This window comes from Apteryx mantelli, chromosome 10 (assembly GCF_036417845.1).
Source record: "Apteryx mantelli isolate bAptMan1 chromosome 10, bAptMan1.hap1, whole genome shotgun sequence".
NCBI classification, from domain to species: Eukaryota; Metazoa; Chordata; class Aves; order Apterygiformes; family Apterygidae; genus Apteryx; species Apteryx mantelli.
The window spans coordinates 20,862,973-20,888,458 of NC_089987.1; the positions used below are offsets into that span (position 1 = coordinate 20,862,973).

Sequence of the window (25,486 nt, forward strand, 5' to 3'; positions counted from 1 at the left end):
TAAATAAAACATCATGTCAGAAGCCCAGTTCAGGTTTGGAAATAATCTTGGTTTACTTCAGAACAATACTGTGCTCAAAGAGAGTTGTACACAATTTGGGTTAGGCCACTGGCCTGAGCTAAGAGATGATCTGCTCTGAAATAGCTCTTTCTGTTAATAATGAGATCAAGTTATTTAGTGTCAGTCCTGAACACAAGTTTAATATTGCAGAACACAGTCAGTTGAAAATACACATGGTGTACAGTTAGACCACTGAGCACAAGAGAGAGCTTTAAAGAGTAGTTTAAGGAACTCCAAAGTCAGGATCTGGAATTCCATTCTGTAAGAGAGAGTTGTATAGAAAGTTAGTAGACAAGTCTACCCATTCTGCAGGCAACAGAATTAAAAGGGTTAAATAAAACTTTTCAGTTTCATTTTAAGACACACTATGCACACTATTGTTATAGTTTTATTTATATAGATTTATAGATAGAAATAGATTTTATGTATTTGTATATATATTTTTAATAGGATTAGATTCAAATCAGTACAGATCTTTCTGGATAGTTTGTTCTTGAGAGAGTGGCATTTGTATGATAGTATTTTGGACTGCTTAGAGTTTAGGGTGAGCTACTCCATGTATCATTTTCTAGTCAAAGACTGCTTCCATCTCATATGTAGTAGGAGCCTATTGCTGACCTGGTTTTCCAGATGATCTGGGTGAAACAAGGGAGCCAAACATATTGTCCAAGTTTGCCTAAGTGTGTGGACATGCTCAGAGTAATAAAGGGTATTCTTTTCTGCACCAGAGCAGACTCGATTTGCTCCCTAGCAGATCTATTAGTTTTAGTACAAAAAATGGCAATCAAATACTGTGCCTTGATAGAAGAAGACTTGATAGAAGAAGACTTGATAGAAGAAGACTTGATAGAAGAAGACTTGATAGAAGAAGACTTGATAGAAGAAGACTTGATAGAAGAAGACTTGATAGAAGAAGACTTGATAGAAGAAGACTTGATAGAAGAAGACTTGATAGAAGAAGACTTGATAGAAGAAGACTTGATAGAAGAAGACTTGATAGAAGAAGACTTGATAGAAGAAGACTTGATAGAAGAAGACTTGATAGAAGAAGACTTGATAGAAGAAGACTTGATAGAAGAAGACTTGATAGAAGAAGACTTGATAGAAGAAGACTTGATAGAAGAAGACTTGATAGAAGAAGACTTGATAGAAGAAGACTTGATAGAAGAAGACTTGATAGAAGAAGACTTGATAGAAGAAGACTTGATAGAAGAAGACTTGATAGAAGAAGACTTGATAGAAGAAAAGCTATTCTAATGTAATTGCCATTAACTCAGTCATTTTCAAGTTACTATATTTTCTCTAATAAATAAATAAATAATGATAATCATGAGGAACTGAGTAACTAATCAGTAGCATTTTGAAGGGAATACAATAGTATTTGGAAGTCGTAAACTCCATCTGGGTTACAATGAAATTTCTTTAAGAATCATTCATTAGTGCTAAAAAATGCTTGGAAAGCAAGCAAATTTACCATTAGCAAGTTTAGCCAGTTGCATTAAAAAGCCACCATGCCAAAGAAACCTCCTAAAGAAGAATTTAATAGTTCACACTGAGTGAGATCAAGAAACAGAGAAATTAATCTCTAGGTAGCTGTATAATACAGGAGTGAGAAAGCCAAGGGTTTGGGAGTTTTTGCACATGCATTTGTGTGCATGTACTGTAGCCATATCAAGACAAATCCATCTTCTACGCTACATTAAAAGTTACTGGACTGGGAACTTCACACAAAAACAGATACTAATAAATCCTTATGGAAGTTGTATACACTCTGCACAAAACCAGGCAATCACACTACTTCCACCATTGCTATCACATCAACTACAGATCACAAGCAGCCTGTTTCCTTAGGTTAGTTGATTTTTTAATAGGACAAAAGCAGAAAGATTAAAGCAAGGATCCCAACACAAGCTAAGAAAGGGGGGGAAATAAAATCTCCATATCACCAAGCCCTTCTTTCCCTTCCCATTCACCACTGGAGAACCAGGTTCTGCCAGACGCATCTTACCTTCTTCAGAAGTTACAAAGAGTTACAAACAGACCCACTCTTTCGGTGCTTGTAACACACTCCTTGCTTGATCGCTCAGCTGAATAAGGCCATTGTAGTCATCAGGTGCATACTACAGTACAAGTGCGATACATGATAATCAGCAAGAGAGGAACAGTTCTGGTACAGCAAGCCACACAGATCATTTGCAACCATAATTAAGAGCATCAGCCATAATAACTGGCAGGAGACAGTGAATTTGACAGACACTACTTTTATGCAAGATATGAAATACATCAACTGAATTACCATTTGTAGAAATGGATTTAAAGTAAAGCGCATGGGGAATATTCTGAACTGTATATTTGAATTACTCCTTAATAAGGCAGGGAAACAATTTAGACCACCAAGTACTCCTTTTTTCCTTATACTCATGAGGCAGCAGCGTCAGGTAACAAAACTCTGAAGTCTGCCTAACCAGGCTTCCAGTAATGACTCTCACTGGGACAGCTGAGCATCTTCCAGCATGTGCATACTGAAGTGGGGGATTAGCAGAAGCATACAGATCTCACTCAGATCTTGCATGCGGTCATGGAAATAAACTGCAGCTTCGCAGAGGCAGAGTGATAAACACTTCAGCTGCATATAATACTTGCATTACATACACTATACCAGTGCAGTTAAAGAAATACAATGTCCTGGGGTGAAAGCATTTAGACTAGTATAGCTTATTTCCATATAGGGAAAAAAAGAATAAACTACACAGTATAACTGCATTCTCCTAGATTAGTAGTAGCAGAATATTTCAAATAAATGTATAGTGACTATACAGTATAGTCACACCAATTAAAAAAAAAAACCACATGTGGATCAGATCTAAGAAATATTTGCGATTCTGAATCTGAACAGTAATCACGCAATCCAGAGGGCCTACTCCTGGAATGCCTGGTACAAACATGAAATCTATAGTCAGAAAGTAGATCTTGGGGAGAATGAAACATTCTGTATCTCACAATCTCTCCAAAATTGCATGAGCCTTCTTGCACATACTATAGAGACTGCTGAAGTGGTTTCTGTAATCCAGAAAGCAAAATGTTTAGCATAACTCAAGTTATACTACATCCTTTCAGTGGCAAGAGGAAGAGTTTTCTGTCTTCCCCACAATGGCTTTCTTGCACTAACATTTTAGAGGATTGCCAAATGCACACAAGATACACATACTATGCTGCCTTCTTTTGATATTCCTATGATACAAAAAAAAGTCTCCTGCCAGCTTAGGGAGAGAAAGACATTATATTTGGGAACACAGGACATTGTATCTATCCAAAGTAAAGTTAAAAAAAAAAAAAAAAACCCCAAACCATCACATTATACACCTTCCACAAAAAACAAAAACCAAGAGCCCAGAAAACATAAAAGAAAAGAACCCCCTAGAATTTTTACTACTGAATTCTAGCCACCTTCACATCTAGACCCATGCCATTAAGTAAAAGACAAATACAAGAAGTGTTTTCTAGATAGTCTCTGCCAGGGCAACCAGACCGTGCAAATAGTAGAATTATCAGTTCCCAGACCTGCCCTTGAAACAAATCTACAAAATGTAAGTTTACTCTTTGGAAGGAATGTCTCAAGATAGTACATACTTTAGATTATCAGTAGATGTACAGTAGGTAAAGCCATATAGCCTTTAGTGAGGGACAATGTTTAAAAATGTTACACCTGAAACACATAAGCCACAAGGAAAATGTGAAAGTGGGAAAGTTATCCAGCACAGAATTGTCAAAGTGGTTGAAGCTTAGGCCTATGAAAAAAAAAAAAAAAAAAAACCCTCAGAATACCTACTGATAGAAGCAACTTCTAATCACAAGAAAGATAGGTGAAAGACTTCATAAAATTAAAACAGAAGTTGTAGAATAACAAATTCTTCAAATTTACAGATTTCAAAAAGTAGTATTGCAAACCAAGCTAGGAAATAATAAAATAGGGGAAACATTACTCCCTGTGAAGGAAATGGAAACTATTCTAACTTGCCTGAGGAAATTCATCATCACAAATATTTCAGATTCTGTGTGCATTTCAAAAACCCCTAAGAACAAAACAAAAACACCAAGCCACCCAGGCTAATCTACCACAGAACAGACAGTGTAAAACCAAGGATGAAACTGTACTCCCATTGCTCAAAATGGAATACAGCTCTGCTATCTTTGCCTGCAACGCAGTGGGCCTAATTCTGCTTCCGTTTAGATTTGAAAAAACACCACCTACTGATTTAACTCCCCCATATGACCAGTTGCAAGTTCACCTAGCTAGATTTTTGTTACTTATTTCCTTGTATAAATTATTTGAAAATACCACATAAAGTTCGGCCCTTCAATATCCATTCTAACACACTCAGGTGGCTGGTAAGAAGTTACTATGTACTGCAGTAATTCCCATTTAATTTTAAATAAATAAAATTAAAGAGAGACCTCAGTGTTACTGCCTCCACTACCTTCTTATCTCCTTATCATCTCATTCCCACTTTCCTTGCATTTCTGAATTGAGACTCAGCCTCTTTCCTCAGACCTGCTGCCTTCTCTCGTCTGAGAGCTCTGAGCTCACAACTCTTTCTCACACAGTGGCTCCCACTTACTCTCAGTATGTCAACTAGGGCATTAAAATATAGAGGTCTACTGGAACAATGCTGCAGCAGGTCTTGCTGGTTACTTGCCCTGCCATTAGTTATCTATGAAATACATTTCTGCTGAAATTTTCCATCATCTCATCCTATTAGATTGGATACTCTGACATGCTCATAGAAGATGAAGAGGAGAGACCTATTTCCTAGAATGACCGAAGGAAAATGCAAGAACAAGTTCAGACAATAAAGCAATTTCTCTTTGCCCCTTGAAGCAGCCACCAAGAAGTCTAGCTTAATCTTGTAAGGAAGAGCACACAGAATACCACTGTTAATTTAAGAGCTCCATTGGAAAATTCAACCTCAGGTGTTAAGGTCATCAAGGTACCACTGTGAGCGCACCCTCTTGTGCTATATACTGACCTTTTCCAGTGATCAAGGACCAAGAAAGACAGGAACTAGGTATGGGATAAGGTCTGCATTTAGAACCTAACGTAGGAGAAGGAAGCAAAATAGATCTTTTGCAAGTGGTGACTAAATCTGGGGCAATAATTAGTTCTACTGTAGGCTGCAAGATGGCAAACAAAGAAGATGCATATACACAGAAAAAAAAAAAATGCAGCTGATGGGAAGAAAGAGATGATACTGAATGCTGAAGATGATCCTGAAGAACAAAATCCGTTTGGACTGGAAAGCTACACAAGCATTTCTGCAAGTACTGACAGGCTTTTTAATTTTTGTTTAAAAAATGGCTATTATTGTCATTCAGATTCACTGGCAACAAAGTTTTTTGTCACTCTGGTAGTAACATCAGAATAGATCACTGCTTTCAGGATTTACTGGAAAACCATGAGAACATCTGTGTGGTAAAATCCCTTCAGGGACATGGTTTGTAAAAGCAGTAAACTTCATAATAGTTTCATTTAACCGAATGAAGAGAATTTACAGATTCTAGGAAGCATTCTTCTGTGGCATATTTTCCAGCCTTCTAACTTTAACCTGCAAAGCTCTAAACTTTTATACCTATATTCATGTACACATGTACACACACATGCACACAACCAATCTTAAATCCAGCAATTCTCTTTCAGTCAGAAAAGATGGCAAATTCTCTCTCAAGTCTCATAAAACAAAGATGTCTGTATTTATTTTTCCTGCTATACATTACAGAATCATATAATCCAAATTCAAATACATTTTTTACACTTTCCTGTTCCCCACACTCTTTCTCTTGCAGTGGAAGTGGGAACTTTTATAGCTTAAAACAGTCAGCGACAAGACTATCATTGACAGACAGTCAGACTTGTCAGTGACAAGACTAAAGAAAAACTATGTTTTCTGAAGGACTCGCTGCTTCTTCACAGCGCCAGCTGTTTACCTTACAAGCTTAGCTACCTTTCTAAGGTATTAGTTTAACATTTGAAATGTTATATATCAACTCGTGTATATTAAAGAATAACAACACTGACTCCTCTCTCCTAAAAGAAGCAATCATTTCTGACCAACGGTTACCTCCAGTATGGTAGCACCTCCCAGAAAGGCTATCTGCTCTGCTGACTGCAGTGCAAAGCTTTTTAAGGTGATAGGAAACCAGAGACACACTGGGTAATAAAGAGGTGGTATATCTCTCTCACTCCTTACGACTGCCATTGCATGAGTGCTTTTTCTTCAGATTGTTTTATTGCTTTCAGAAATACCTGCTACCTTAAGAGGAACACAGGCCTGTCCTTGTACCCTCACAGGCTGTGCACAGATTTCACCAGGTCACTAACCAGCCAGACACTGATGTTTATTTCATTTTTGCAACTCCTACTGTGTACACAAAAATGCTGCAGCCGAAAACGGCACATGCAAAGGGATTCAAGGGAAAAAGTCCATCTCTCAGAAACAATATAATTTAATTAGTATATGAAGTCTATTTAGACAAGCCCCAATTGAAGTGCGGAAAAAACAAGAGAAAGCGAAATGCAAAAATAGTTCTCACCTGAAAAGAGAAAGCAAACTGCAAGGGCAAAATGGCCACTGCAGGACTGCAGCTGCAATTCTAGCCTAGCTATTGATAATCTGTCATCAGGCTCCCCTAAGATGCTAAACTCTTATCACAGAACAGCTCCCAAGGGAAGAAAGCCAGCTCTCCGGGACTTTGGAAGAAATCCAGATAAAATAAGCCTGGAATATAAAGTCCAATTTGATGATGACTAGCTTTGCTGTTGCAGAAAACATGAAACATTTCTGCTTGCACCTATTTCCTTCTGGCTTGAAGTACAGTACACTATTCCTCACTTTTGTTCTCAGGGCTTTGGTCATCCAGGCCCACAAACAATTGCATAAGCTAAACTCAGGTGATTGTAACCCTTAGCACAAGGGTAGGCAGAAATATCTTTAAAAAGCTTTGCCACTAAAGTATATCAATTATACTTTTTGAATGCTGATACAAGCAATGGCAACCACGCTAGTGTTTTGTGGAACAGAAAATGAAGCTTGCATTGCCTCGTCATTCACAAAACCACAGCTCAGAGGTGTTGCCGCTTAAGTGTGTTACTTCAAGCATGGCGGCGTCTGACAGAAACAATAATCACTCATTTACTAATCCCATTACTGTAGATGCTCTGCCCATACATGCAGCACTTCCAGATGGAGCTAGATTTAGGAACACAGCAAAACAAACAGCATGCTGTATCCCGGGGCATGGGGGTGGGCATATTCTATCCATATTGCCTACTGACTTTGAATACCACAGTAACTGGGTATTCTCCCTCTGCCGTATCTTCTCTCCGTCCCCTTCCCCAGTCAGAGGCGCTGTGCCTAGAACTGGCAGGCAGACGATGGGGTATCCCTCTCAGACTATGAAGCATCAGATTTCAAAAGGAACCCAAAGGAAGCAGAGAATACTTCTTTGTTCAAGCATGCATTTTGGAGAAAAAAAACCTAATCCCTAAAAAGTCAGCAACAATGAAGCCTGCTGTCCTGATATAAAATAGAAAGAGAGAGAGGCTGTTAATGCCCTTGGAATTTAGCCATCCATTTCCCTCCACCTCCTCATTACTGTTTTAAACACAACAACCCAAACAATAAGCCTTGAATTCTGCGCCTCTGAAGACTCGGAGGATTAATATACTGCAAAAGCTCTTTTTAGCTGCAGATAAAAGGCACCTAAGCCCAGAACAGGTTTAAAGGTTATTAATTCATTTTACGCTTGCCCTACATAAAAACACATATACAAAAGAGTCACTAAGTTTCCATCCTAGCCTTTTTCAGCAAATTCAGTGGGCTTTAAGTAAATCTCAGATGGTGACCATGATCCCTTAAACCTTAGACTTCTTCTAGTTTAATGTATGACTACTTCTGAATGAAACATACTACTAGACTAATACGCAAGCTAATGAAATGGCAAGTCTGCTTTCTAAGAACTAGTCCGCATGGTCTTTTACAGGCGGACATGAGTTTGCTTTCCATTCGTGCCAGCCTCCCAGAAACTGGGCAACTACTACTAAATGCATGCCAAATCCTAGCTAATAAAACAGTTGTGAATTAGCTTTTGGTCAGCTAAGACCACAGGCACAGTGAACTCGCATTTATTTGTAAATAAACCTAACAGTCCTTGTCGGAATACCAGCTCCATCAATGGTAGCAATACATCTGTATGCTTATGAGAAGCATAAAAAAGTTAAGTCATCTTTTGGAGACCAAAAGTATTCCTCATTGATTCAGTTAGTGGCTAAGAGAAAAATACATAGAGGATTTAGCCAGTATTTTAAGCAAAGATACTTTCTTTTCAGAAAGTTTTGTTCTGATATGCACAAACGACTTCACCTAAAACCACCACCCAAAGACCAGCCCATGCTGAGCAGCTGGTATTTTAAGCCCTGTCAGAGCAACCACCGTCACCCTGTTGTCCTGTTTGAATCGTAAGATTCATTAAACACATGCAAACTTGAGGGAATTTGCAGTAATAAATTCAAGAAAGCAGAGCTAGAAGAAGAAATCAAGCTGCTGGACCACTAAACAAGAGGCTAGTGCTGATAAAATAAGTTAAAATGCTGATCTGCAGAATTTTACATTATTTACTATTAGAAGCATGTACTGATGTTGAGACCAGCTTGCTGAAGCTGATGATAAGCAAAGTCTGTCTCTTAAGAGGCAGGTCTGGTATGAAAGATGCTTTCACTTAAGTAGCAACATGTGCTTACATGCAATATATGGAGCCCACGAAGACTGAAGGAAGGAAACAGAAGAGAATAAAGCAAGAACTAAAACTTAAAACTTATTCCTTTCAGATGAGGACACATGAAGACAAAAATCACCCTTCAATCTCAGCATCTCAGATCTGGTTCCCAAGCCCATTGAATACCAACATCAATTAGTTATACAGAGATCAAAACCATGCCCAAACCACTAATGATTAATAAGGGCTCACTTTATAAACAACCAGAAGCATCGTGCAATACATCCTTGGGTAGCAGCAGAAAGTGAAAAAAGTGATGTGAGGAGAGAGGAAGGGGGAGGGGGAAAAAGGAAAAAAAAAAGATTAGTTATTCTTCTAGAGACACAATATTGTCCCAGAACAGTAAGTCACCACCTCTTTTTCCCCTAAAGGAATGAGTGAGTATAAAACTAGCATTACCACATGCGGGATCCAAGAACAATTCAAAATAATTCCTTGGCTCCTTTATAAGATATTGAACCCGATCTCATTTGGACAACATCTTCTAAAGAAATCAAAGAGGTGACCAATTTAATAACAGTAATTGATGATGACAGGAGGTTGCAGCAGAAGAATATAGTTTTCACCTTACAGCAAAATTTTTATTAATTGGAAACATTGGATTATGCAATACAAACACTGTAAGTTACTTTCCAAATGCAGAAACGAGGAAAAGGGCAAATTCAGCACCAAGACCAAAGTCCAGTTTCACTAAATTGAAGATTTAGTAGATGACAGAGCTCCTACAAGTTAAAAGTCACTGACCCTTTCCATGCACAGACAGGGACAGGTTGCATTTTTCAATGGCATACTTGCACTTCTATCTGAATTTCAATCTAGAAAATAGGCTTTCCCCACCAATGCTCTAATACAACCACCATCCATCCACCAAAACCCCCAGTAAGTTGAAAAAAAAAGGTAAGATATCAATGGCTAAGCAACAGATGAATGATTGCTATTGTATGTCTGCAGGGAAAAAAAAACAGAAAAAGTCCACACACAACTGAATTTGGTTTGAACTCTGAAAATATTCTGCTGAAGGGGAAAAAAATAAAATAAAATAAAAACTCATTAAGTTTAGTATGTTTTTAATCTGATTGTAAAATTCATCACACTTTTTATAAGCTGATTTTCAAATTTTTTACACTGAAAAAACAAACATGTGAAATTATTTTCCAACACAGATTTAGCATTTTAAGAGAAGTCACAACAGGTACAGCACAATATCTGCCGAATATTCAAAATGCTGAATATATATAGTTAAGCATCTGTTCTTGGTCTGCACTCATTTACGTAGCAGACATCTGGCTTTACAAAATAAAACCCACTGTCCTTTAAATAAAAAAATAAATAATAAAAAAGGAAAATATATTATGCCAAAAAGTTGTGTGTTAACTGCTGCTACCCATTAAAACACATCATTTGCATCTCAGCCTTTAAGAATAAAAGCCTGCAATATGACTGCTACTCAACTTACAGAATTTTGAAGGACAAACTCATGTAGAAATTATCTTCTTTTCACACGTATCACTTGAACAGTGGTTTGAGATCCACCAAAAGAATTCTAGGTCAGGGCTTGAGTACGACCAAAAGGACATATTTCATATTTGTATGAGTGCTGTTATCCACAGATGCTAAATACTCACCACATATTCAATTATTTTCCCTTTTTAGCAAATATCTGATGACAAAATATGGATATCATATCCTTTGAGAGAAAAGGCAAAATACATGGAAAGATCCCCATTTCACATATTCAAATATATGCTGCTGAAAAAAAAAGTTTGTACATGACACCTTTTTCATATTTTCCTCAAGATAAATTTGTATGCATTTGCCCATTGATAGAGTACTGGGTCATTAGATACCAGCTGAAGTTACATTTGCTATCAGTACAACCTGGGCTGGAGAATAGTTTTCCTTTAGATTGCCATATAATGCAGTTTTAATGTAAAATGTTCCTGCCTGTAATCAAAATAATTAGGTCTTGCATGAGTGTCTGACATAGGTGTCTCTCTCCATCTCCTTTTGCAATGCAAGTCACCACAGCCAGGTCACAGAAAGAGCCTTTTGTACTAGAAATTTGCTCTCAGCAGTCTTCAACACTTAAGTCTTGCATCTGAACCCTAGATTATTGCTTTTAAATTAGAATATGTTTATTATACAATAAATAAAGCAAATTTTATACTACACATTGGCTGTCTGCCAATTAAATAAAGAACACGCAGCTTGCATTCTTGTTCAGCATTCTCCAAAAGCACATACTTGCTCAGCCTGAAACCCAATGATCACTACTCAGAGGTCCAAATACATTATAAGGAGAGAGACTGCACACTAACCTGGTATCCCTGGAAGAAACTGAGAATCTCCTTCATTCCTGTGTTATATGGCAAGCCCTGCATACGGACTAAAGCTCCAGGCTGGGGCAGAATTGGAGTGTGGGTGGCAGTGGCAGCAGCCGCTACAGCTCCTGGAGGAGCTGCAATATACCCCACTGTGGTAGGGGATACCGGAGGGCTGAAAGAAAAAGAGGGGCAAAATTGTTAGGAAAGCCAATACATGGTTTAGTACTTAGAGCATGCAAAGATGAAACAAAAAATTTAACACCCCCCCCCCAAAAAAAAAAAAAACCCACAGAAAAAAAGTCCACAGAAACCAAGAAAACGAGCAGCCCTGGTGTGGACTGCTTTGGGAACTTTCTTCATTTCTCCCTTCACCACTTGATAATTTGATTTTAGAGGGGGGATAGAGAGGAAAATAGGTAACAATTGTAGCTGAAGAGGTAAAAATTGGTACTTGTTTCCACTGGAAGAGGAGAAAGCTAGAATAGGTCATCTGCAGCTCCTAAGATATTTAATAAAACCACAAAGAAGGAAAAAAAACAATCATAGTATGAAAGGCAGGCAAGGGCCCAAATTGCAGGCTTCTTAACCACAAGACAGCGAGCAAAGTAGCATCTCAGGTCAAGGCCGGCCTAGCAATTTACCAGATGCTCAGGCTAGTAAGTGTTGCAAGCCTAGGAATTACAAAATGAACAACCAATTTTCCCTGTGGATCCAACCATCAGACTTTGGTGAGTCATGTTGACACCATCAGTGAAAAGGGGAGAAGTGGAGATCCTCTGCTTTGCTTACATGTGTTAAAGTGGTTTTTTTGACTGCCCTGATATGGGAAATCTAACTTGGTGCACACCTATGAAGAGTCTTTCAATAACTACGGGATCAGGGTAGAGGGATGTATTGACACAGGCCAAGAAATGTAACCTTATCAATGACATTTGCCAAATGTCAAAAACACTGTTAAACATTAGACCACCTTTGTCATGAGACAAAGCTAAAAAAGCAAAAAAAAAAAAAAAAAAAAAAAAAGCTACAAGAAAGCTGAACTTTCTTACAAGGCCACAAAGACGCGGTTAAAATAGCTACTGTCTTTGCTGATTAATGTCAACAAATTCTCTGGATTACTTGGATCAGAAGTACAAATTTAAGAAGTAATCACAAGTGACCACACTTGTGATGGCAAGAGAGGCAGCTAAGTCCAGGGGATACCTGGGATAGTAAGCCGTGTAATTCATATAAAGCTGAGCAGCCTGAGCTGGGTAGTAGGTAACAGCTGGAGGAGCAGCAGCTGTGGCCTGGGGAGTCCTGGTGGCTGGCAAGAGGGCTTGGGGCTGGTAAAGCGCTGCTTCTGCTGGGATCACAGCTGCTGCTGTTTGGAAAGCAGCATAAGCTGGTGGAGAAAGACCTAAAAAACAAACCGGAAAACAACAACAACTAAAATCAGAATGGAGATCTCTGCTATAAGAAAGGAATTATTCATTCCAATGTGATTAATACCATGTGGGCATGATTACTGAACACTTGTGCAAAGACTGCTCTCTAGCCTCTCTCCTGGAGACCCCTGCTGCATCACCATGAATGACTACTGAGCATTTGAAGTGAGCAATTCCTAGGAGTTCGCAAGCCCTAGAGGTGAGCAGCCTTGTCCATATGTAAATGGAAAGTAGGGAACTGCAGAGTTATTTGAAGAAAGCATTAAGCCATGTGCATAGAGAAAGCAGGCGTGCACACCAACACACCCATTGTTCTTTCTAACAGAAGTTGTACTCTGTGGGACAAAAGTACCGTAGTGTTAGCTACACACGGGCATCTGCAACTGCTGGCCATGAGTCTTCATATACAAGTCTCCTGCAGCTGCAAAAGGTATTCTTAGGATATTACAAATGAGGTGGGGGGGAAACACTAGTCTGATGCATTTTCATGCACAAATACCTGATTTCCATATGAACATTAAGCTTGGTGTGCAGTCAAACGGTTTTTAAGTACTATATTTGGCAGCTTTTTACTATTTTGCAAATACACATTGGTATCTGCTTTGTAATTTGGTAGTTGCATTGATTAGAATGGTACAATAAAGTTCCATTCTAGTTCCATAATAGTTTTTTTCACATTCTTAATAAAAAAAAGCCATCCAACTTCACCGTTCTATGGTCCATTAGCACATCACCTCAGTGGGTGTTTTCCTTCAAAAATAAGCCCAAAGAGTACCTTCTCAATGCTCAAAGGCAAGATAGCAAGAGCACTCATCGACAGCTGGAGTACAGAATTTTTCCCCCTTTTAAAAAACCCTCTAATTCCAAGTAGGTTTCACTACAGGCAAGTCTACTGCAGAGCTCAGAAGAACAGTACACCCATCAAAAGCAAAGTGTGCAACAATTTCACTGGCAAGGCCTTGCTGCCCTCTACTCACCACCGAAAATATAATAAAAACGCCTCAAATCAGTCCCATTATTGCCCCAAGGGAACAATTCCAATCTCAGCATGTATACAGACGGATGATTACTGATCATGGCAAAACCCAAGTCAAAAGGTGAAAGGCCACAAAGCTTCAGCACCTACCACATATCAGCCTTTAGCAGCAGAGAGCAGAACAATTGCAGACTTACATGGTAACTTACATGGCGGTGGGGATAAGCCACTACGATTTAAAGTGCCACCCATTAAAACAAAGTTCATCTCCTCTCCTGAACACTGGAATACTTCCACATAACGGTCCTTCATCATTTTTTTGTGACATTTTTGAGCCACCATAAAGGCTTTGTCAGCAGATTTCATTTGGATAAAAGCATCACCTGATGGTCGTCCCTAGAAAAATCAGTCATAAGTCAATCTGTTATTAAAACATCCAAAACGTGAGAAGCATAGGTGTCAAAATGAAATGTCTAGTGAAAGTCTGTATTGTTCTTTCCCATCTGGTATGAATGACTAATAATTCAACCAATGAATCATAATTATTCAATGATTTTTATATATATATATATATCTCAGAAGCAGAGACACAAGACTCAAGCAGACAGCACCTGGTTAACACAAAACTACTTGCTCTTCTGCAGAGGGAAACACAGAATAATTTAGTATAAAAACAAACTTTGAAGGTCTCTAATCCACCCCCTGTTCAAAGCAGGGCTAATTTCAAAGTCAGATCAGGCCACTTATGGCCTTATCCATCTGAATTTTTGAGCATCTCCAAGGATGAAGATTTCACAGCCCCTCTGGGCAACCTGTTCTGGTGCTTAACTCATTTATCATTGTGATTTTTTTTTTCCTTTTATATCTGATTGAATTTCCTCTGCTGCAACTATGAACATTGCCCCTTATCCTTTTGCTGTGAAGTTCTGGGAAAAGTCTGGCTTTGTCTTTTCTTTACTCTTTAGATAGAAAAACAACAGTATAAAGCTTCAGACAGGCCATAGCTACAACAGAAATTGATTTCTGAGGTCTCATTTTCTGCAGCCTGACAGGAATCACTTTAGCTATAAAATATCAAAAAGCTTCCTTCTTAACAACAAAAGCAGAACAGAAGATCTTTCTCATCCATTTTCTTTAAGGATAATACCTCAATATTTGTGTGTCCAGTAGACTTTGTTTTTAATGGAAGACAACAAGGAAAAAATATCCCCATAATTATAACATTAAAATATATCCAAAGCATACTTTTTAATTATCAACTCCCTTTAAATCCTGAGAAGTCTCCAATCAAAAAAGAAAAGCTATGTTTCACAAATGCCACTCAAACAGCATGGCTACCATCGAGCACAAATCCTGAAGCTGACTGAGCAGATATGGCAACCTATATAATGGAAGACGCTTCCATCCTGTGCATTTCCAGCACTGGACTGAAACATGACGAACCGTTTAATGCAGCCGCTAGGACAGGCATCTGTAAAAGAACAGGCCACAAGCTTCATCCTCCCCAATACCTCACATGCAGACACAAAGAGAAAAGCAAATGTATATGTGAAAGGGAGGGAGAAAGGGAGGAAGGGAAGGAAAAGACGGATGAAGATAACATTTTCTCAGGGTTACAGAAGGTCCAAAGCACAGCCAAGAACAGGGAAGCCAGCCTGACCTCTCATCCTCTGTTAGCTCTCCCTTGCAAAGTGCTGTTACCTGTTGATTAAGGACCATGTGAACTCCATGGGGCTTGATATCACCCGTGGCATCTCCCATAAATTCCAGGATGTCATCAATACCAGCAGTGTAAGGAAGACCTCTGAGCCGGACACAGTCACGTGCGCTACCCGTGGCAATGGTATACGGTGGGGGTATGACAGGAATGATGGGAGTTGGGAGGGTGGGAATAAGAGGTGTTGACATGTATCGATTAAGCACCTGTTGGCAAAAGAAAAAAAGAAAAAAAAAAAGACCCACACTGATAAAGGCTTACAAATCATCTGGCTGAGCACAGAAATCAAATCTTCACAATACTATTTCATGCATTTAAATAAATCCATTTCAAATATAAGATAAGAATAACTTTCTTAAACAGAATAATTGGGGATTGTTTGTTGGGCATTTTACAGTTTCAGACTCAGTCTGAAAAATTTAATTTAATTAATTAATTATAGTTCATTTTAGCACATCCCGAAATGGAACTGCTGAAAACAACAGTTGTGCTGATAAACCAGTGTTGTAACTTACAGTTCTTACTTAAATTGGGGCAAATTAAAAACAGTCAACTAAAAAAGATGCTTTAAGTAACAAATAAGGAAAAAACCCTAACTCTAATTCCTTCATAAAGCCCTTTTAAGATTGATAAATTTAAAAAGAAAGAAAAAAGAAATAGAAAAAACCCACTCATTTTACCAGGGCTGTCATCTCCAAGTACTGGGTTCCTGAGTACAAGGGTAAGAACTACAGGAGACCTTGATTTCCACATTTTATTTCCTCTTCACTCACTCCCAAGTGACTAAAGGAGCACAACTTACTATTGGGGCCTACTGCTGAAAAATATATTTTACAGTGATTGTCAGAAATAAAGAAACACTCTCCATTGAAAGAGGTACCAAAAAAAAGAGATTACAAAGTTTTAATTTTGTCAACGATTCAACCTAGAGAGGTTGTCTCAGTAGAAGCCTTTTTTCAAGAATTTATATGTTGCACGTTTCAAGCCAGAAGTTTTCTTCAGTTGGTTATTGTATGAAATATTGCAATTCCTTTATATTAACAACTAAGTAGCTGAGAGCTGGCTTGACCTCTCATAATTACTCAAACAAGCAGCCTGTAATTCCCCCCAAATCAGCTCTTGCTCAAGCAGCAAAATATTCAGGTGTCACCTTAGACACTTGTCCCAGAGAAAGAAGTAATGACATATTTATGAAATACGAATCAAGTCTTATCCAGAGCTCCTTAACAAAAACAAGAGTAAAAACTTGGTCACTGTGACATGAGTGCTTGGTCCTTAGAGGACTTAGCCTCATCCTCTGAGTGGGAGGAAAAAAAAAAAAGACAACAACAAAAAAAAAACAACTCACCAGTGCCATTTACTTAGGCTTCATAATATATGTATCAGATTCTTGACTGTTCTAATCTCCATATCACAGTATTACAGGTAAATGACAGATCTGCAAGTGTAGGTATTCTTCCCCTTGCCCCATCACTTCATTGGAAAAGACTTCTCATTTCACATAGGTTGAAACAGTAATTGTATTAGGTTTTACAGCCACTGCTTGTGTTAAAGCCGGATCAAATCTCATAATGGTTCCCTTTGGCATTATCAGTCTAGAAATATTCCATGTCAGGCAGAAAAACTTAATCTGTGATGTTTTCCAAAGCTTGAGTTGCTGGTGCCAAAATAAAATGGTGTTTTAATAGTTTGAGAACGTGATAATAGAAACTGGTGAAGGATAGGAAGAAAAAAAGTGAAATATATTTTCTTAGGAAAACAAAGATTTCACTTCCTTTCATCAAAAATCAGACACTTTCTTATAATCCTCAGTGCCCAACAAAACAGTTATAAGAAAAGCCCTTTCAATGCATTCAGATTTGGATTTCATGTTAGAAATTCTATGCATGGGCAACAGAGTTTTAAGACAATACTTCAGATTTTCAAGAAGCCTTACTACAATACTAGCAATCTAGCACACGTTTAGAATTATTTTTGAGATTTCAGTCAACCTTTAAGATGTGGAAAAAAATTATGCAATGATTTTTACTTCATGATCTGGGGGATGTTATAAAAAAACTGCCAGTAAAAAAACAACGCTGCATAATTTTCCATGCCAATCAACAAGCCCATATTGCCCTTTCTAGTACCTGACATCTTTAATATAAAAGACTTCCATGGCTGTCTACAAGATATATGCGTATGCAAGTATTGGAAGAAATCTGTAACTGCTAAGTTTTGAGTCTCACAGCCAATAGTTACAACCTGTTGGACTTCTGCTGCTGTGCTTCTGAAGAGTTCAATGTAACGTTTTCCAAGTATTTCTTTGTGCTTTTTAAGTGCATTCTGTGCATATTCTTCACAGGAAAACAACACAAATGCATCTCCTGTGGGCCTCCCATCTGGGTACTTGACAAAGAGAAGTCCCTCTTTTCCTCCTGTGACTGGGCACTCCGGCCCCAGGAACCCCAAGACGTCCTCCTGCGTAGCAGTGAAAGGAAGACCTCTCATCCGGATGATAACTTGATTCTCCTTAGATAAGAACTGGGCCACTTCATTGGAGGTGCCTGGCAAAAAGATAACAACAGATGGTCATTTGGTGCTGGGCAGCCAGTTCCGCAGGACTCAGAAGCAATGATGCATTAAGGAACGATACAGGAGGTAAAAGCAGTAACCAACAAACCTACAGAAAACCTGAGACACTACTAACCCGCAGTAATCTATTCTAAAGCGTCTTATAAAAATAAGCCTCCTCACCCTTAAAGTTTTTCCTACTTTAATGAAATTGGGAGAAGCATAGTTAGTGTGAGCTTATACAAGGTACACAGATGCTTTCACTGCAAAAGCTCATCTTCCTCTCAAACAGCAAGCCCAGCCTGTGAGCATCACAGCCCAAAGGCTCACAGCTCCAATCAACTGCCTGGGACCAGAACATGACAGAGTCAAGTATCATCTTTGAGGGCAAAACAGGAAAAGCCACTTCATTATCCATTTGTGTCCTCAGCCAAGAGAAAGCAGAACTGGAACACACTCCTATGAACTTGAGTAACTACACTGAACACCAGCATCACTTACCTCCTGCAATTTTTAAGAATTCTTCCCCAGTTGCTTTGTAAACCTTGAAGACAAAAATGCACACATGAAAATCACAACGTTCAACTATAAAGTAACATTTTCCAGATAACTTTAAATATATTAGTTGTTTCGCAGATACTCAGATTTACTGCGTAATGAAGCTAAGACATAAGGCTTAAATTAGGATGGGATTTTCAAAAACAAAAACCAACCAAACAAAAAATCCCCATGCATCCAGTAAGGGGAGAGATTCAGTTCTCACTGTTTCCAATGAGTGTCAGATGCCCAGGCTTCATAAAACACTTCTGCACATGGCAGAATTATACTTTGCTTATTTTAAGCAACATAGGAGTACAGTTTGTTCTCATTTAAAACTGTACACTAATATAGTCAAGTTGCTCTCCAAAGATTTGTTTCAAGTAACTGCTTTTTTACCTCAATGTATCTGCTACCCATGTGGTGCTTATGTCTTTCCAAAGCCAGGTCTCTCTGTTCAGAATTTACAAACCGAACTAATGCCTCCCCATTTCTTCTTCCTTGAGCATTCAGACAAAGGGCCACACCACCTCTGGAAGGTAAGCCAAAGAAAAATGCGAGTTTGAATCTTTAATGCGTCTAATGGACCAATCCAATAATTTCCCATTAGCACAACAGAGAAAACAAGGAGTTTCTAATTGAAAAAAAATTACTACTACCTGCAGTTTAACTTTATTTTGATGCAACACAATTATACTACAGAATCCTTTTGAGTAGATTAACAAAGTAAAATCTTTTACTGTTATGTACCATAATTAATGCACATTGATTCCAATTTCCTTTTTTGGGTGGCAAGGAGCTAACTTTTGGATCTCAGATGCAAGTTTGTAACCCCTCCTTTCATCTCAGGGAGTCAGATTTGAATTTCCTCATAGCCCTAAATAAAGAACCATACCTACTCAGCATTGAGTATCTCGATTATATCTCAAGCGACAGGTATGCTACTTCAGACCACACACACACACACACACACGATTCATATGAAAGTTTCTTCCACAAGAACAACAACACTTGGAGGATTCTGAGTCTAGCCTGTGTAGGAGCTATAGCAGAATACTAAAGTGTCAGTGCAAGATTAAAGCTTCTATTATGTCTTGGATGCTGTCTTGACTAATGCACTAGGAGTTTCTCCCTGTATTAGCAAGAAATGAATATATGTTGGTCTTCAAAAGAAAAATCTCCTTGCTTCTTCATACGTTTCAAGAAACATTTAATTGTCTTTTAAGTCTTAGAGATGGGGAACAGCATTACTACAGAAAGGATAACCCAAAAGAAACACACATTAAAAAAAGGATCTAGAATAGGCTTCTGAACCACCCCCCCTCCCCATTTTTTTCATCTGTAAATCATCATCTACTACCTCCAAGATAAAAAATGGACTTTTCTGTGGAACTTTCCATTCAGGGTTCTAAGAACTGACAGTTGTGTTGTTGTCCTGAAATGCAACATTAGCATCCTAGAAATAACATGCAAAAGAAATAGGGCAAAAATCTTTTTCTTGCACGGGCAGGTTAGACATTTGAAGGAAAATAAGCTAAATCTGAAACACATGTAATAGTTCAGGCTTTATAAAACAAAAGCATTTTGATAAGTTTTGATGCTGTTGTAAATCATGACTATACATACAATAGAGCAAAGTCTAAATAGTAAAATATTTTGCATGCACAGCTTTAGAAAGGTAATATGTGACAGACAATAGTCTGAAAGTTTTAATTGTCTTTCCACAGCACATCCCTGTCTAACTGTTATCGTCAGCATGACCTTTCTATAAAACAAGGCCATTGCATCTCTATAAATTACACAGGAGTTAAAACTTGCACAGCTAAAAGCCTAAGAGTCTTGGTTCTAAATTCATTGTTGCACAGCTAAGGCTGGCAAACCTGCTCAGTTATCATGACCACGCGGTGGCAGGGGGAGAAGAGGGAGAAAAGAGTAGAAGGGAGGAGTGTAATGGTTTGCGGTGGGTGTTTTTTCAAACAGATTTCTAAAATACTTGATGTTAAAGACAAAGTTATACAGTGAGAAAAATTCTGATTCTCTTACTTGGCAATGTTGAGTCCTTTGAAAAAACGGGCAATATCTTGGTCTGAAGACTGCCATGGCAAACCTCTGGCACGTATTACTGTCTCACTGTCCACTGTTTCAGATTTACTACTGCACAGAGAGGAAAAAAAGAAGCTAAAGTAACCTTTAATCCAGGTTTTCCATTATCTTAATAAATTTCACTTTACCACTTATTAAATATGTAAATCAGGAGTATATCTGCTGTTGCTACTATCCGCAGTTTAACTTTATTTTGATGAAACACAATTATACTACAGAACCCATTTGAGTAGATTAACAAAGCAAATTCTGCTACTCATTTCAGTACAGAAAGAGAAAATGACTGGGGTAATACCCTTATATACACAATGCGCAAGATGCACTATGTTGTCACCACTTTGCAGTTCTTTGTTTAAAGAACTTTCTCTCATGGCAAAGTAGTAATGGATTAGATTAATTTTATTTGGAAAAAATGTAGATTTAACAATCCACATAGATGGTTACATTGCAATCCTAAATAGAAGTATAGATCACTTGTGTTTAAGATGAAGAATTCAACCAGTTACTGAAATTTCTTTGAAAACAGAGAAATACTCTGTTTCTCCTCTCCCCTAACCCAAAGTCAACTTCAGATTAGCACAAAAAACAGAAAAGCTGCGCTCATCTTTGCAATGGATAAAGGACCTATTTTCCTGGAGGAGTAGTTTCTGTCTGCATAGAAAGCTCAAGTTCTCAGCAAGGAGATCTGTAAAAATCAGAACTTCTCAAGCTCTTATGACACAGAGGCATCCTCATTTTAATGAGCATTCTGAAGAAACAGGACAGAAAGAACTCCTACAATGGGATAAAGAACTTGTTTGATAATCAATAGCTTCCAGTTTATCATTTGACTAAAGCAGAAACCCAGAAATTGGTATAAAAGGATGTCCAAGTGCATTTTGACTAGACAATGAACACTTTACATCAATGCTGGGCAGTCCTCAGTGCTTTCACGAAAGCACGAGGGATCCACTTTTGTTAGACAAGCAGTCTATCCCTCAAGCAGTCTCTTGAAACAATTTCTTTTTTCCTCTTTGGCCTAGCTAGTCTTGTAAGACAGTCTGCAATACAACATATTAGACATCTCTTCAAAAGTTCAGTTCCACATAGGGTGCACTAGCCATTACCCCTATCAACTTAGGGAAAGTTCACAAATATTTCTTCACCATTGGGTAAGATAAGTCAGCTTTGCTGCCATTCAAAACAGAAGCCAGTGAACAAAGAGCATTTTACGCACAGTGCCTTTAAAGAGAAGGACTAAAGTACAGCATTCAAAATACCAGCTGCAGTCTGTCTTTACTGTATTACTGAGTACACTGTTATTGCTTTCAGGAAACAACCTACTTTCACAATGACAATGGGGAAATATCAATACGCTTTCCTTGCTGCGGACAAGGCTCATCTTTGGTTGTAAACAGCTGTGACAACGGCACTTACCAAGGACCTGTTTCATACTTGTATTTCACAGTTTCAGGCTCAGTAAATATGTGATCTGCAACAAGACAGGAAGTTTAAATATAATCAGGGTCAGAGATTACTTAAGTAGGAATGACAGTACCACTGCCAATTTGTATGAGGTGGGGAGGGAGATTTCAGCATTCTGTATAAACAGGTCACTTACTGCAGCTTTCAGACAGCATGCTGAAAATGATAGCCACCATGGTTTTCACTTGCCACACGCCAAAGTCCTCCTCTGTTTCATCTGTCCCTAAGCCTAGATCTAAACAGGTGATTATAGAAAATAACAGACTTGCACAATCTCTTGTAAACAAGTCGTAAGGCTTTCCTGTTACTGACACAGAATTGGTAACCAAACTGTATTGGTCCTAGCTGGGACACGTGACCATTAGGCATTTGTTACTCTGCTCATAAACTGGTTAATATTCACTTTAACAGTCAACAGTCTGAAAACTATTGACAGCTTACATCATTTCAGTGTTAACAGTTCAAAAAAAAAAAGGGGGGGGGAGGGGGAAGAGGAATAAGGTGGAATAAGATTCCATCACTTCAAACATAGCTGAACTTTAACCACATTCAGTGGGGCCACAGCACTCCTCCTAAGATTTAGATTGGGGGGGGGGGGGGGTGCTAGTTTTTGTTTTCAGCTCATTTCAGCCAGGATCAGACAGAGAACTATTACTATCTGCTAACAGTAGAAGCCCATCTGGTCCTGAAAAGGCCCACTGAGAGCTAAGCCTTTTTTTCAATGGAATTACCAAATATGGTTTAGATCTCATTATTGGACCGAAAATTGAAAAAATATTACAAGCAGAACCCATAACAACACACTTATATCCTTAAGTGAAAGTTCCTTCAATTTTATGAGCAAGATTTTAAAACTCACATCTTAGCTTAGGAGTATAAAACCTATAGTGATCATAAAGATAAATCCTAAATAAGCATAATTGATTCTAGTGTAAAAAGTGCAGCAAAAGGATACATTCTGCCATAGTCTTGATAGTCTGGTCTTTCACGGCGGCTGAACTAGGATAGCATGTGTGAAATTCTTTGCGAAGATCATAAAAGGAATAAAAGCAGTCTGACAGCAGGAAGTTCTACAAGGAAGGCAAAAAGTTTGTTTTGTACACACCATTCCTCTAAACTCTGTTTAGGATCTTTGCACTGAACAAGGCAGTCTCAAGAATCACGTAGTTGCATGTCATCAGTTTGTCTACGATCAAGCAGTTCAGTTCCTTTGTAACACAGTTCAAATCCCATAGTTTTTCAGAATTAGAAGAGCAAAGCTAAGCATCTTTTGAAAGGCAGACCTGTGCAAAACAGCTAGAGACAGCTTAAAAAGGAAAAAAAACCCCTAGGTTTTGCTGTTGTATAAATATTCCTATTTAGGACACTCTATTTTCTCTTTTGTGTCTACACTAAAAAGCAGTACTGTACCAAAACATCACAACAAAGTTTAAAATAAATATTGTTTCAGTGTACAAACATCTTTCAGCAACTTAAAGACATATTCATTCATTACTGTTCCATATTGGATAAGAACTTCATTTATACAACATTATTAAACAAATGTTTTTGACAGCCCTTCACACAGTCATTGGCTTATTCTTTTCAAGGAATAAATAATAATATAACACAAATGCCAAATGAATATTTGTAGAAACTCAGCATGGACCAATGCCCTTATATAGAGAAAAAATATTACTGATCAGGCAACTCTTTGTATGTCAGCATCTCCCATTCCTGTGGGGTTGCTGCAGACAGGCTTGCTCAAGAACCATCACCCTGCACACCGGCAAGATTCTCATCCCTGTGCAAGACAGCCTGCTCTGCACCCCCACAGGAGTTTGGAGCAGAAACTGCTGCTTCGTGTTGGAGTAGCAAATAAGCTGTAGGGTTACAGCTATTCAGCCTCGTGCTGAGTAAATGCAGATGGGGAACCTTGCCATTCTCCAGGGCAAGTCACTGCCTGCGTGTACTCTCTATAGGATATTGACTCCCATTAATTTCTGATCTTGGTTGGAATCCATGGCTCTGCACAGAACCAATGGTTTAACTCAAGCCTAAACAAAACAGTACCTGCCTGTGAGGCTGGAACTGTACCCTTGCCTTTCTTCCCTCTTCCTATGACATAGGATTGAAACAACTTGAATTGTTCCTTTCTCTATCTCGTCTTTCTTTATTTTCCTCTTCTTTATGCTCATCTGTGAGGTCTTAAAGACTGTAGCTGACTTCCAAGAGTAACGTCTAGCTCTACTTCTCTGCTACTCACCATGCGACAGGGAGCGGGTCACCATAAGTATTCTTGGAACACCATACCTCCCAAGGTTGGGTTGCGTTATTCACCTCAAACTCACGTAAACTATTTCCTTTGATGGCCTTAAAAACAGTACTGTCCTTCTGCATCAGGTCTGATCTCATACCTTCTTAGATGTTTCTGGGTGGAGGACTTGTCGAATGAGTAACTGGCCATCGCTGCAGAGTGTGTAAGAGCTCCTTCCAAGTACTTTCAAATCACTGGATACCAGCTGACTAAACTGAAAATAAAATCATAAATTTCATTTTACTCACTGATACAGGTAATGCCATTAAATGAGTGGTTATTATTTATTAAAAAAAAAAATTAGAAGATAAAAAAGTCAACACTTTGTATTAGCTTTTGAAAAATCACAATGGAGAACAGATGTGAGCTCCTGATAAACACAGGCAAAGAAACAATATGCATTTGCAGAATAGGAAATAAGAACACCAACAATCTGGTGAAAAGCACAATTAGGACAATATGGCAGAATTTGGAGTTCTTTGAAAGCTGGTGTTATTATAACGATAAGGTTCAAAATCTGAACTCCTCCTAATTATAAAAAATGCTGTGCAACATCTTAAAGAGTAAAAAGCCTTTCAAGATCAATTACAATACTATTTTTGCAATAGCCTTTCTTCAGCTATCCTACCTTTGACTTCAGTTACACCCTTTTTTTCTTTTCATTTTGAACTTCAAAAACGTAAAAAAAGCTACCCATGAGGATTTATTAATGTTTAAAAAAGCTGTGCTAAGAAAAGCCAAAGAAATTGTGGTCTGACACCTTCAAAAGTGATATTATAATCAAGTTTAAGTCAAGTCAATGAAAGTTCTTGGCAGAGACACGGTATTATGAACACATGCTAAAACAAAATTATTCCCTACCTGAAGGATGGATAACCCCCAATAAGTTAATTCTCAAGGGGAAAAGGGCAGCAGGCTCCATCTGTCTGGTTCAATTTTATTTTCCACCCTTATACAACAGTTTCCAGTCTTTATATTAGCCCATACCAATATTAACTTCCCTGCTCGTAATAGTTAACTAAAGCATTAAAGTACATGTATCAAATTAGTAAATAGAAGCTTGTTAGTTAACTTTCAAGGGGACCAGTGTAATTATTCTAGGCTTCCCTCTTGATGCTGCTCCCTCCCAGGAAAGCATCACATCACAAACAAAGCAATAATTAACATCATGATGCAGTAGCCACCCACTGCTCTCAGCAA

The 25,486-nt window shown here is 38.3% G+C and overlaps 1 protein-coding gene across 7 annotated transcripts in view; it reads right to left on the reverse strand.

The window, feature by feature from the left end:
* The window catches only part of ESRP2 (epithelial splicing regulatory protein 2), a 60,554-nt gene that overhangs the window by 2,653 nt on the left and 32,415 nt on the right, over positions 1–25,486 (reverse strand). For 4 of the 7 annotated variants that reach the window (XM_013941042.2, XM_013941044.2, XM_013941043.2 and 1 more), the window contains 12 exons: positions 24,387–24,500; positions 22,946–23,060; positions 22,127–22,225; positions 21,943–21,997; positions 20,467–20,577; positions 18,823–18,955; positions 18,388–18,430; positions 17,578–17,879; positions 15,318–15,539; positions 13,814–14,012; positions 12,417–12,612; positions 11,208–11,385 (listed from right to left, as the gene is read on the reverse strand). In XM_013941042.2, the coding sequence (XP_013796496.1) occupies positions 11,208–11,385; positions 12,417–12,612; positions 13,814–14,012; positions 15,318–15,539; positions 17,578–17,879; positions 18,388–18,430; positions 18,823–18,955; positions 20,467–20,577; positions 21,943–21,997; positions 22,127–22,225; positions 22,946–23,060; positions 24,387–24,500 (1,767 nt within the window). Of the gene's footprint in view, positions 1–2,068; positions 2,181–11,207; positions 11,386–12,416; positions 12,613–13,813; positions 14,013–15,317; positions 15,540–17,577; positions 17,880–18,387; positions 18,431–18,822; positions 18,956–20,466; positions 20,578–21,942; positions 21,998–22,126; positions 22,226–22,945; positions 23,061–24,386; positions 24,501–25,486 lie in introns of all 7 variants that reach the window. The other 3 variants (XM_067302626.1, XM_013941045.2, XM_067302624.1) reach the window with 3 other exon arrangements.